Below are 11,719 nucleotides of genomic sequence, written 5' to 3'. Positions count from 1 at the left end.
CTTCCTCCTGCATGTCATGGTCCTTCCTTGCTCTCCTACACACCTGCCACCTGTCTCTTCTGCTAGCACACATGCTGCACAAGCATGACAGTTCTGACCTCCTTTGACTTTCTGAGGGATTCCAAATCCAATCTGCAGACCAATGCCAAAGGCCTAAGAAACACATTGTTAAGGAGTCAGAGCACAGGCCCTGCTGTCTGCCAGGAGATTCCTGTCTTAATTTGTTTCTGAGATTGAAGCTGAGCAGAAGGGAGTGTTTTGGTCAGGGTTGAAAGGACCAAGTCAGCCTTAGAGGGAAGGCAGGGCACAGCAGGAAGCACAGCGCCTCTCGTGGCAGCAGGAGGCAGAGCAGGGCAGTAACAGGGTCCAGAGAAAACACAATCCCCAAGGAACCCACACACAGTGGAGTCCCACTACCACAGTCCACCAGCTTTCAGAACTCTGTGCAGATTTTCAATCTACCACATGATGACACCCTCCCTAGGTCAGAGCCCTCATGACCCATTCTTCTTGAAATGCCCTGACACACACATGTGGACATGAACTCCACTAACTTCCAGAATCTCTCAGCCAATCAAGATGGGGATCATAATCCCTTCCTGACTCTGCTCTTCAATCCAGGAATTTGGGTGGGAGCAGAGCTGGGACTAACCAGAGCTGAGGGCAGGTGGAGGGAAGGTGGGCAGAGAAGATGCAGAGGATCAGGAAGGGAGCTCACAGGAGAAACCTGACATCCCTCCTCTCTGCTCTTCCCACAGGTGGCTCCCTTGAGGGCACTGGGGACAGCACAGACCCACACTGGAGGCAGCAGTGCTAGAAGGAAAGCAAGCTGCTCACATTGCCTTTCTCCTCACCACACACACCCTGTGCAAGGCTGCCTGGTGCTTTGGGAGGCAGTGACAGGAACACACCCCTGCTGCTGTCACAGGGGCACCCAGAAGGCCAACAAGACGCCAGCTCATGCAGGACGACAAGAAGGGACATATGTATGGAGGAACAACTGATGGAGCCTTAGTAGAGGACTCAGGCCTGAGCCTAGTCTCACCTGCACAGTCTGTGCTGTGTCCTAGACAAAGGAAAATCCCCTCTGATTATAGGTGCTCATGGAGAAGGTTCTAGGAAAACAACACAACTGAGGAGCAGGGAAGACAACCCAGGTGAGGACTGAATACATGACAGTCCAGAATGCACTGAGCTCCTATCCACACCTGCCTGTTCTCAGGCTAACCCTGGCCCTGCCCACAACACAGCTCAGCAAACATGATGATTCTAGAATTTAATCATGTTTTATTTTCTATCTCAAGTTTTGGTAATCACTCATGATTTATTCAACATTTTTCCATGACCACAATTTGAAACACAGACCCATATCCACATTCTCTTTATCAGTGGGGAAGCAAGCAGCTGCAGCTCAGAGCAAGGGAAAGTGAAGTCAGGGATGGGGAAGCCCTGGCCCCGCCTCTGCTGGAGCAGCAGGTGGAGGGGAAAGAGACCCAGGTCAGTGTGGGGAGGGTCCTGGTGCTCAGGGCTGGGCTGGCTCCTCAGTTCCTCACAGGAGGCTGACAGCACACAGAAGCCTGCACACGGTCAGAACCCAGGTACAGGAAGAGAAGTCAGGAGCTCATGATGTCCCAGGAGGGAGGAGGAGAGGCACACAAAGCAGCTGTGTCACACTGCAGGAGAAAAGAACAAGCACAACAATGCAGATCAGTTACTGTTAGCGACACACTCTGAGCAGGCCACTAACACCCAATGCACAGACCCTGCAACTACAACACAGCCTTCCTTGGGCCTCAGCCCTGCCCCCCATTTAGGGTCTCCAGGTTGTCACCTTTTTCAGCTCTGAGGGAAGCATCAGAACCCTGGTCACTGTCGTCTCCTGTGGTGGAAGACAGGAACTGGTTAGAGAACACAGGTGTCACTGGAGGAATTCCAGGGTGCATGAGCTCCCACAGGTCCTGTCTGCACCACAACAAAGGTCACCTCCTCCCCCCATGGCACTCATTTGCAGCCTTATCATAGCCTTCTCTCTTGTCACCTGTAGGAGAAACACCATGTGAGAGGCAGGACACAAGCAGTGCCATGAGGGCCTGCATGGACCCCTAGCCTTGACCTCATAGGAAGTTTCTAGAAATGTGACCATAGAACCAAGGAAGCATCAGGAGAGAGGAGTGCAACAGTTGGGAAGAGAGACCCCAGTACCTCCTGGAGTGTGACCTCAGTGGGCACCTGAGTCCCTGTGGGCCTGAGTGCTGCAATCAGTTCCCATCACCACCCTCAGGAGGGGGAATTTTGTGTCCTTCGTGTTCCAGGTGATTTACAGAAGAGGAGCTGTCAGGCTGGGGAAGGCCCTGAGTGTGCTGCAACTTCCCATTAGGAGTGCAGCTCACACTTCTGCCTGGGGCCTGAAACCCACAAGTGGCCCAGGAACTCAGACCTCCACCTTCCTACCTCCAGTCCTCTTCCTCCACAGCACAAACACCACCACAGCTACAACAACTAGAACTGCAAAGATGCCCACGCCAATGACAAATCCCAGTGTTGGGAATGGTGTGCTGAGCAGGCGGCTCTGGGAAGAGAAGGGAAAGGAGGATGAATGCTGTGAACCCAGCTCTCAGTCCTTACCTGCTGAGAGCTGCACATGCCTCCTGCTGTCTCTGAGCACAGCTGTGCTCTGTGCCCTCAGCCCTGCTTACCCCATGTCAGGCTGAGGGGCTCAGGCAGCCCCTCATGCTGCACATGGCATGTGTATCTCTGTTCCTCCCCAGAAGGCACCACCACAGCTGCCCACTTCTGGAAGCTTCCATCTCCTGCAGGCCTGGTCTCCACCAGCTCCATTTCCTGGGTCTGTTCCTCTCCATCCCACAGCCAGGTCAGCGTGATCTCCGCAGGGTAGAAGCCCAGCTCCAAGCACCTCAGGGTCATCTTATGCTCAGAGGTGGCGTGGAGGGTGATGTGTGCCTTTGGGGGATCTGAGAAGAATCCAGAAATTTAGATGCATCTCCTTTCCTACGATGGACCACCGTCCAGGTCAGTTGACCATGTTGAGGATACACATCACAGCGAGTGGGGGCAGGGATGGATGATCCAGGCTGGAACTAGGCTTCTGGAATCATCTTCTAAACCTTGCAGATTCCTAGATTCAGTTGAGATCACCATGGCCAGAAGCCCCTGATCTCTCAAGGGTCACTGTGCTCTGTCCTGGGTGGAGATAAGAGACACTTTCTCCAAAGCACTGGAAGAGACTTCTAGCCATAATAGTTCCTGGTTGAGGACAAATGTTGAGAGCCTCCTGGTGCTGTCTTAGTGGAAGGGGCCAGCTGCACACTTGTTTCAGGGACAGTCTTCATCTCCATGTGTGGAGGGGGGGGGGAGGGGGTAGTGTGTGACTTTCACTGTTGTGAGGTAAAGGTGGATTCCAGAGCCACTGTGTGACACAGCATGTGAAAGGCAGGGGCTCATGGTTCTCTGGGCAGGGGAAGGGGTGTGGTGGGCTGGGTCCCTTTTCCTCTCTGGCTGTGGGGGTGGAGGGGGACTTCCACAGGAGATGGAGGAGTCCCCGGGCCCTGGTACCTGTGCGCTGCAGCGTCTCCTTGCCGTGCTCCAGGTATCTGCGCAGCCACTCCACGCACGTGCCCTCCAGGTAGGCCCTCAGGCGCTCTGCCACACCGGCCTCCTTCCACTTGCGCCTGGTGATCTGAGCCGCCATGTCGGCCGTGGTCCAGGAGCTCAAGTCCTGGTTCAGGGCAATGTAGTCCTGGCCAACGTAGGCGCCCTGATGGTACCTGCGGAGGAGACGGCCATCTGCGCTCACGTCGCAGCCAGACATGACCTGGAGGGTGTGAGAAGCTGCCCCGCCCCCACGGTCAGCCTGCGCCCCGCGGGGACTTTGGCCTACACAGAGAGGACACCGGCCCCACACCTCGGCTCTTTCCCGGGGTGCCGGTCCCCCCGCAGCGCCTGCAGCCTGGGCTGAACCTCAGTCCTGAGACCCCGGGGGCTCGGGCTGGTCAGCGGGAGGCGGGGAGGGGTCGTGACCTCCGACCCGGTGGCGTTGCTCACCGTCCGTGCTCTGGTTGTAGTAGCCGAGCAGCGTCTGCAGGTCCACTTGGTTCATCTGCGCATTGTCCTTCCACCTCCCCGTCCCCCGCTCCCAGTACTCGGGCGGCTCCCGCTCCACCCAAGGCGCCCGCGGCTCCATCCTGGGGTTCGCAGCGTCGCTGTCGAAGCATACGAACTGCCCAGTGTCTGGGCAGAAGCGGCCGACACAGGTTGGAGAATAAGTGAAATTGGGGAGACTGGGTATCCCCAGTGCTGAGCTTCCCCACCCAGAGCAGCTCTGGCTCTGAGACGCTGAGATCTAAGCCCGGACACCTGGGCTTCATCCTGGTCCCTGTCCTTCCCCCCCCGCCCCCCCCAGCCAGCACTCTGTCCTAGCCTCTTCTGGGTTTGGCCTGAGGGTGAAGCCAGAGGTCCTCAGAGAAGTTTGTGTCTAGGATGTTTGCACACATTCATATCGACCCCAAAGGTATTTATATCATATGGGTTCTGTCACTATTCACTATTAGAGCTGGGAATATGGTGTAGTGGTAGAGTGCTTAGCATGTTTGAAACTCTGGGTTCCATTCCTCAGCACCACATATGCAGAAAAAGCGGAAGTGGTGCTGTGGCTCAAGTGGTAGAGTGCTAATTAGACTTGAGCAAAAGAAACTCAGGGACAGTGCCCAAGCCCCGAGTTCAAGGCCCAGGATTGGCCAAAACAAAAAAATGACTTTTGATATGAAAGTCTTTAAAGCTGATGGCTGATGCCCTGTAATCCTCTCTACTTGGGAAGCAAAGATATGAGGATAGAGGTTCAAAGCCAGCCAGGGCAGGAAAGTTCCTGAGACTCCTATCTCCAATTAACTACCAGAAACTCAGAAGTGGTGCTGGGATTCTAAGTGATGGAGTGCTAGCTTTGAGTATAAAAGCTCAGGGACAGCACCCAGGTCTGAACTCAATCCTGCTTGACCAAAACAACAACAAGCCTTCAAAGTACTTGACTTGGGGCTGGGAAGGTGGCTTAGTGGTAGAGCACTTGCCTTGCATGCTTGAAGCACTGGGTTCCCTTCCTCAGCACCACATAACAAAAGGGGGAAAAAAAGCCAGAAGTGGTGCTGTAGCTCCAGTGGTAGAGCACTAGCCTTGAGCTGAAGAGCTGAAGGACAGCGCCAGGCCCAGAGTTCAGGCCCATGACTTGACACAGAAAAAAACAAAGTACTTGACTTGGGGCTAGGAATGTGGATTAGTGGGAGAGTGATTGCCTTAGCATGCATGAAGCTCTGGGTTTAATTCCTTAGTTCCACATTAAAAGAAAAAGCCAGAAGTAACATTATGGCTCAAGTAGTACAATGCTAACCTTGAGCAAAAAGAAGTTCAGGGACACAGCCCAGACCTTAGTTCATCAAGCCCCAAGATTGGAACAAACAAACAAACAAACAAAAAACTTGTCATTTTCTGTTGCTAGTGGCTCATGATTTTAATCATAGTTATTCAGGAGTCAGAGATGTCAGAATCCCAGTTGGAAGTCAGTTGTGTCAGGAAACTGGGAGATGCTTTTCTTTTTTCTTTTTCTTTCTTCTTTCTTTCTTTCTTTCCTCTTCCTCCTCCTCCTGCTCCTCTTCCTCCTCCTCATCCTTCTTCTCCTTCTTTTTTTTGGCAGTCCTGTTGCTTAGACTCAGGGCCTGGGTATTGTCTCTGAGTGGCTTTTGCTCTGGCTCACACTCTACCACTTGAGCCACAGCACCACCCCTTGCTTTTTCTCTGTATGTGGTACTGAAGAATCCAACCCAGGGCTTCATGCATGCTAGGCAAGCATACCAGTAAACCACATTCCCAGCCCTCTCCTCTTCAATGAACTACTGAAAAAACCAGAAGTGGTGCTGTGGCTCAAATGTTAGAGAGAGCACTAGCCTTAAGCAAAAGAAGCTCATGGATCATGCCTGATCCAATGACCAGCAAAGATAAATAAATACATGACTTAACATGGAGGGACAGAGGGTGAACAAATGCAGCAGTGCTATGCACTTGATGTGCATGTGAAAAATAAATTATACAACTAGTGGGTGAGGCCAGAAGGGAAAAACTGGGAAAGCAAGAGAAGGGCTGACATTGTCCAAAAAGAAATGTTCTCTTCACCTGACTTCTGAAACTGTAACCGCTGTGCGCTCACCTTTAACATAAAAATAAAACCTTGAATTGTTTATAATTCTAATAAGTAATTTCAAGGTAACAGAAGCAATTGTTTATTAGTCTTGTGTGGTTTTGTGTGTTGGTGCTAGTTTCAGGCCCTGGGTGCTGTCTCTCAGCTATTTTGCTGAAGGCTACCACTCTGCCAACTGAGCCACACAGCTGAACTTTTGGCTATTTTGCTGATTAATTTGCAGTCTAGAATATCATGGTTTTCCTATTCTGACTGGCTCTGAACTTTGGAATGGCACCAACGTGGAGAAAATCCACTTGGCTTTTTCACTCACAGCTGGCACTCTACCACTTGAGCCATACATCCAGTGCCACGTTTTTGCTGGTTAATTGTAGGTAAGAGTCTCAGATTTGTCTGCCACGGCTGGCTTCAAATCTTCATCCTCAGACTTCAGTCTGATTATAGGTGTGAGCCCACAGTGTCTAGTTGGTTCTGTGATATTTTGAGGTGTACCACCCTAAAATCTGAAGAGCTTACTTGCAAAGAGAAACTCTTCTTCATAAGGAAAATGTAGAACTGGGAAGGTGTGAGTTCTGTAATAGACAGGATGTTGACATTCCACAGCTCACACTGCCTCATCATCGCCAGGGCTGGGTTCTAGGAAGCTGCTTATACACCAAACTGTTCCTGCGACCATCTCTGGGAGGTATCCCCAACACAGCCACTCACCCATGTCTCGAGAATTCCTTTCCCTTAAGCTAGCTTGATTCAGTTTCTAGTACTCAGAACCAAAAACCTCTCAATAATGTTTTAATGTTTCTCTTCTGCTTTCCCATGAAACTGTTGGCTCTATAAGGGAGAGTAACTTTTTTGAGTGTGTGTGTGTGTGTGGAGGCAGGTTAGTTGTGGCGCCTGAACTCTGTGCCTGGGTGCTGTCTCTCAGCTCTTCAGCTCAAGGCGAGCACTCTACCACGTGAGCCACAGCGCCACTTGCAGTTTTCTGGAAGTGGAGATAAGAGTCTCATGGACTTTTCTGTCCAGGCTGGCTTTGAACCGTGATCCTCAGATCTCAGCATCCTGAGTAGCTAGGATTACAGGCCTGAACCACTGGCACCCAGCTAGGAGCATATTTTTTGTCTGTTTTGTTCACTTGTGGTAATCTAAATACTTATAATAATGCCTGACCCATCATTGATGCTCAAAAGTGTTGACAGAATAACAAATATTAGCCTTTCTTAACAGTATTTTCCATGCTAAGTTTTATTCAGTGTATACTTCCCATTTACTGAAGAAAGAAAGTTCAGCCCTGCAATTTGGTCTTTATTATCTGTCTACACCACTTCTGAAAGATTTTCAAAGTCACTGTTTCCAACTATCTTCCTCCTCCTCCTTCGCATGGTTGAAGGTGATGAAGGTCTTTTCTTTTCTTTTTTTTTTTGTCGGTTGTGGGGCTCGAACTTTGGGCCTGGGCACTGTCCCTCAGCTCTTCAGCTCAAGGCGAGCGCTCTACCACTTGAGCTACAGCGCCACTTCCGGTTTTCTGGTGGTTTATTGGAGATAGGAGTCTCACGGTCTCTCCTGGCTTTGAACCGCGATCCTCAGATCTCAGCCTCCTGAGTAGCTAGGATGAAGAAGGTGTTTTCTTTGGCCGGACTTACATGCCTTGTCTAGGGAAGACAAAGATCAGCAACGCCCTCCAGTGGAACAGGGCTTTGTAGGTCAGAACCCCATGCAGGTTTGGTTTACAGAAATCCAAGAGCACTAGGCAGCAATCTGTAATGGAGGCTAGAGATGGGACTACAAGTGGGGTCAACAAGAAAGGGAAAACTGGGTTACCACAGCTTCAGTCCTCAGATCTCGGCTTCCTGAGGAACTACAGTTACAGTCTTGCTTCTGACTTTAATGGTAAATTGGAGAAAAGTCTCTCCGATTTGTCTGCCCAGGATGGCTGCAAACCACAATCCTCAGATTTCAGCCTCCTGAGGATTACAGGTGTGAGCCACCATCTCTCAGCTGATTCCATGTTATTTTCTCAGAACTGAAAGAAAAAGAGAGCTGTTGAGGGATGCGAAGTTGAAGCCCTCCACTAGACCAGTGGCCTTTGTCTATATGTTCTTGGCTGACTTCACTCAAAATAATTTGCTCTCGGGCTGGGAAGGTGGCTCAGTGGTAAAGCGCTTGCCTTGCATGCTGAAGGCCCTGGGTTCGATTCCTCAGCACCACATAAGCAAAAAGAAAAAAGCTAGAAGTGGTGCTGTGACTCAGCTGGTAGAGCACTAGCCTGGAGCTGAAGAGCTGAGGGATAGCGCCCAGGCCCAGAGTTCAGGCCCCACGACTGGAACCAAAAACTAATAATAACAATAATTTGCTCTAGCTAGACCCTGGTGGCTGATAGCTGTAATCCTAGCTACTCAGGAGGCTGAGATCTGAGAATCGTGGTTTAAATCTAGCCCGAGCAAGAAAGTTGGTGAAACTCTCCAATAAACCACTAGAAAACTGGAAGTTGCGCTGTGGCTCAAGCAGTAGAGCATTTGCCTTTAGCCCAAAACACTGCTGGGACAGCACCCAAACCCAGAGTTCAAGCCCCATGCTCTATCTAAAAAAAATTGCTCTTGTTCCATCCATGTCCTTGCATATTCCATTATTTTGTCCTTTGGAATGGCTGCATAATATTCCATTGTATATAGGTACCACAATTTTTGGATCCACTCCTCAGGAGTGGGGCATCTGGGTTGTTCCAAAACTTCTGCCATCTAATATGGAGTGTCAAAAAGTAAGTTGGGTCCATGCCATGGAAGAGTGCTTCTCGGTGAGGAGTAGGCTTCTTCAGTGATGGGAACAAGGAACAGCTTTGCCACCAGGCCTCATTGTCCTAAACCCACTAAGCATTTGTCACTTGTCACCAATTGGTTCCAGTTTCCTGTCTGTTTACAGACACATACACGGCCAAGCAACAGCCCCATCTCTTCATCAGCTGCATGCACATGCACACGAATGCACAAGTGCACACATACACACACACACACACGCACACACCTGCTTATCTTCATGAAAACTTGCAGCCTATGGCTGCAAGTCACTTAGTCAGAGCTAAGTGCCTCTCTTGTTTACTTTAATAAAATCTTAAGCCCTTTTCTGACAGACTTGTTAGATGCAAGGCAAGTGACACATAAGAAGAGATCTCAGAAACAGCAATGTGCACACCACAGTGCCAATATCTGTTACCTTTCAGGTCATCCAAATCAGGAAAAGCCATAATTTAACCCTAGTCCAGTCCAATGCATAGAATAGATGAGTTGGCATTGGTCCTTGTGTCTGGCACGAGAATCCAGCAAGACAGGAACATCATAAAGGTCAGAGGAAAGCTTGTTAAAAGAAAAACTATGGAAAAGATGGCACCTGCGTGTTCTCCCTGCCAAGAGCACCTGCAGCCAAGAGCACAGGGCCAGCCCACTGGAACCATCTGCTGGTCCAGCAGGAAGGGCGGATGTGTGCATCCCCTGGCGGAAAGCAGACACAGAGCACAAACAAGCATGGCACCAAGGGGTGTGTGGCCCTACTCCAGAAATTTAACAAGCCATCACTTCACCAAAATATCCAGTGTTGGGCCAACGTCCAATGATTGGAACCCACAACCAGCAGCAGTGACAGTTCTGATGCAGATCCCAGCGAGACCCAACCACTCCACAGCCTGAAGAACAGGAAGAAAGAAAACTTGCACCACCCAGCAGAGGCAAATCCAAAGTCTAGCAAAATCCCTGCTTAGGAATCCACTAGTGCTCAAAGAGTGAGAAGGAGCTAGCCCAAATGTCCCTTGCGCCTCATGCTAACTGCATTGCTGGCCCAAAAGGAGATGACATTTGTGAATGAATCAGCTATATTGATCCACCAGGTTCTGCATGAGAAGTGATGTTTTGTTTGTTTTTTCCATCAGATTATCTGCTTAAACCACCAAAGGTTACTTTCCACACCAGAATCTACCACTGCAACAGCAGTCAAGAGCCAGGGAGCCCTCAGACCCAACATCCTTACACATGTATACAGGGTTAGCTGTGTCTTGTTCCCTTCTGATACACTACAACCTTGCAGATAATGTGGTTGGAAGCACAGCCACTCAGTATTTGACCAACAGAGCAGAATATGGCAGGATAGCCAGACAGTGGACACAGAGATACTCCACTGAATTCAAACCATTTGTATGCAGTGTAAAGGAACCAAAGTCGTCTTCTCACTCTGCTGCAAATCTTTATACCCTTTAAAATATGGACTTCTGTGTATGTGTTATACTGACTCTACTCTTTGCTTTTATGCTTTGAAGAATGGGAGACTTGCTCAAAAGGTAAATGTTATTAAGAGTAGCACTTTGTAGTTGTAAAGTAATTATGTTTAAAATGTCTAATTAGCCAGTTCTGATGGCATTAGCCACCAGTTGCTTAAATTTGAGGATAGAGATTCAAAGCTAGCCCGGCAGAAAGTCTGTTAGATTCATATCCCCACTTATCTTCCAGAAAACCAGAAGTAGTACTGTGGCTCAGAGTGGTAGAGCAATAGCCTTGAGTAAAAGATCTCAGGGACAGTTCTCACATCCTGTGTTCATGTTCCTTGACCAACAAAAAAAAAAAAGAAAAGAAAAAAGAAAAATAAAATATCTCTTTGTAGCTGGTTGCTAGTGGCTCATGCCTGGAATCCTAGTGACTCCAAGGAACAAGGTTCAGTCTGTGAGACTGGTATCTTCCATGAACTACCAAAAAGTCAGAAGTGGTGCTGTAGCTTAAGTAGTAGAGTACTAGTGTTGTGAGGGAACTCAGGTCAAGAAACACAGAAGCCACCATTTAAGAGGCCCAATTAGGAGTCTTTATTGGAGAGCAGGTAGACTGCTGATAAAGTCTTTCTCAAAGACCAGCAGCTGCAAATGCAGCTAGCATAAAGCTTATACAGTCCAAATCCACATAAGTTGTGAGGAATTTATGGTAACAAAAGTAGTGAAAGACCCCCGACTTCGGGTGTCCCCCAAATCAGGACCTCCCTGCCCCAAGCACCAGTCAAACGACACCAGATGCAAAAGCAAGAGGGTTTTATTTGGGCATGCCCAGGTTCCCAGGTGCACGTGACCTCGAGATCCACAAGGTTCGGGTCAGTGGCTGGGAACCCCGAGCAGTCCCTGGGATGGTCCTTTTATGGGACCCCTCTGTCCGTTACAGGAGTGCCCGCGCTTTTTCAGCCAGTAAATTTAAAGTATTACAACCTGGTCTGCACGCAGGCAGCCAATCCTTTTAAAACAAATCATGTGTTTTGGCCAATCACTGTTCGAGGGGGTCCCTCGGTGTACATGCCCCGAGTTGTGTGTCTCCCGCCCTTGGTATGAGGAAGTGACCTTTGTCCTAGTCAGCGCCTGTCCTTCGCTCACACCAGGGGGCTGACTGCGGGGTGGGATTAGTTAGTAGGGTGTGGGCTTGTTGATTAACTGGTGAGGTTAGTTATCAAAGGGGGAGTGTGGGGTAATATAATTTTCTTAGCAAAGCATGTTACAGAAGCCAG

At 49.6% G+C, this 11,719-nt stretch overlaps 1 protein-coding gene across 1 annotated transcript; it reads right to left on the bottom strand.

Moving 5' to 3' along the window:
• Positions 1-1,650: 1,650 nt before the first annotated feature.
• On the bottom strand, positions 1,651-6,914 carry LOC138827933 (patr class I histocompatibility antigen, A-2 alpha chain-like). The gene is made up of 7 exons (XM_070023513.1): positions 6,911-6,914; positions 4,063-4,248; positions 3,574-3,894; positions 2,697-2,972; positions 2,006-2,038; positions 1,832-1,879; positions 1,651-1,673 (listed from the first exon to the last, which is right to left on the bottom strand). The coding sequence occupies exons 1-7, from the start codon at positions 6,912-6,914 to the stop codon at positions 1,669-1,671; spliced, it is 873 nt and encodes a 290-aa protein (XP_069879614.1). The 3' UTR covers positions 1,651-1,668.
• Between the last annotated feature and the right edge of the window lie 4,805 nt (positions 6,915-11,719).

The sequence above is a fragment of the Dipodomys merriami genome, unplaced genomic scaffold (genome assembly GCF_024711535.1).
Source record: "Dipodomys merriami isolate MVZ:Mamm:240054 unplaced genomic scaffold, mDipMer1.0.p SCAF_16, whole genome shotgun sequence".
In the NCBI taxonomy this organism is placed as follows: domain Eukaryota; kingdom Metazoa; phylum Chordata; class Mammalia; order Rodentia; family Heteromyidae; genus Dipodomys; species Dipodomys merriami.
Note: the sequence above shows the minus strand (reverse complement) of the source record. Positions and strands in the feature narration are given on the sequence as shown.

Excerpts from the sequence above, each read along its gene's own strand:
- LOC138827933 (XM_070023513.1), bottom strand. Across the intron at positions 2,973-3,573 it reads GGAGACGCTGCAGCGCACAG|ATCCCCCAAAGGCACACATC; the intron begins GTACCAGGGCCC and ends GATTCTTCTCAG. Across the intron at positions 2,039-2,696 it reads GCCCCTCAGCCTGACATGGG|GTGACAAGAGAGAAGGCTAT; the intron begins GTAAGCAGGGCT and ends TTTCTCCTACAG.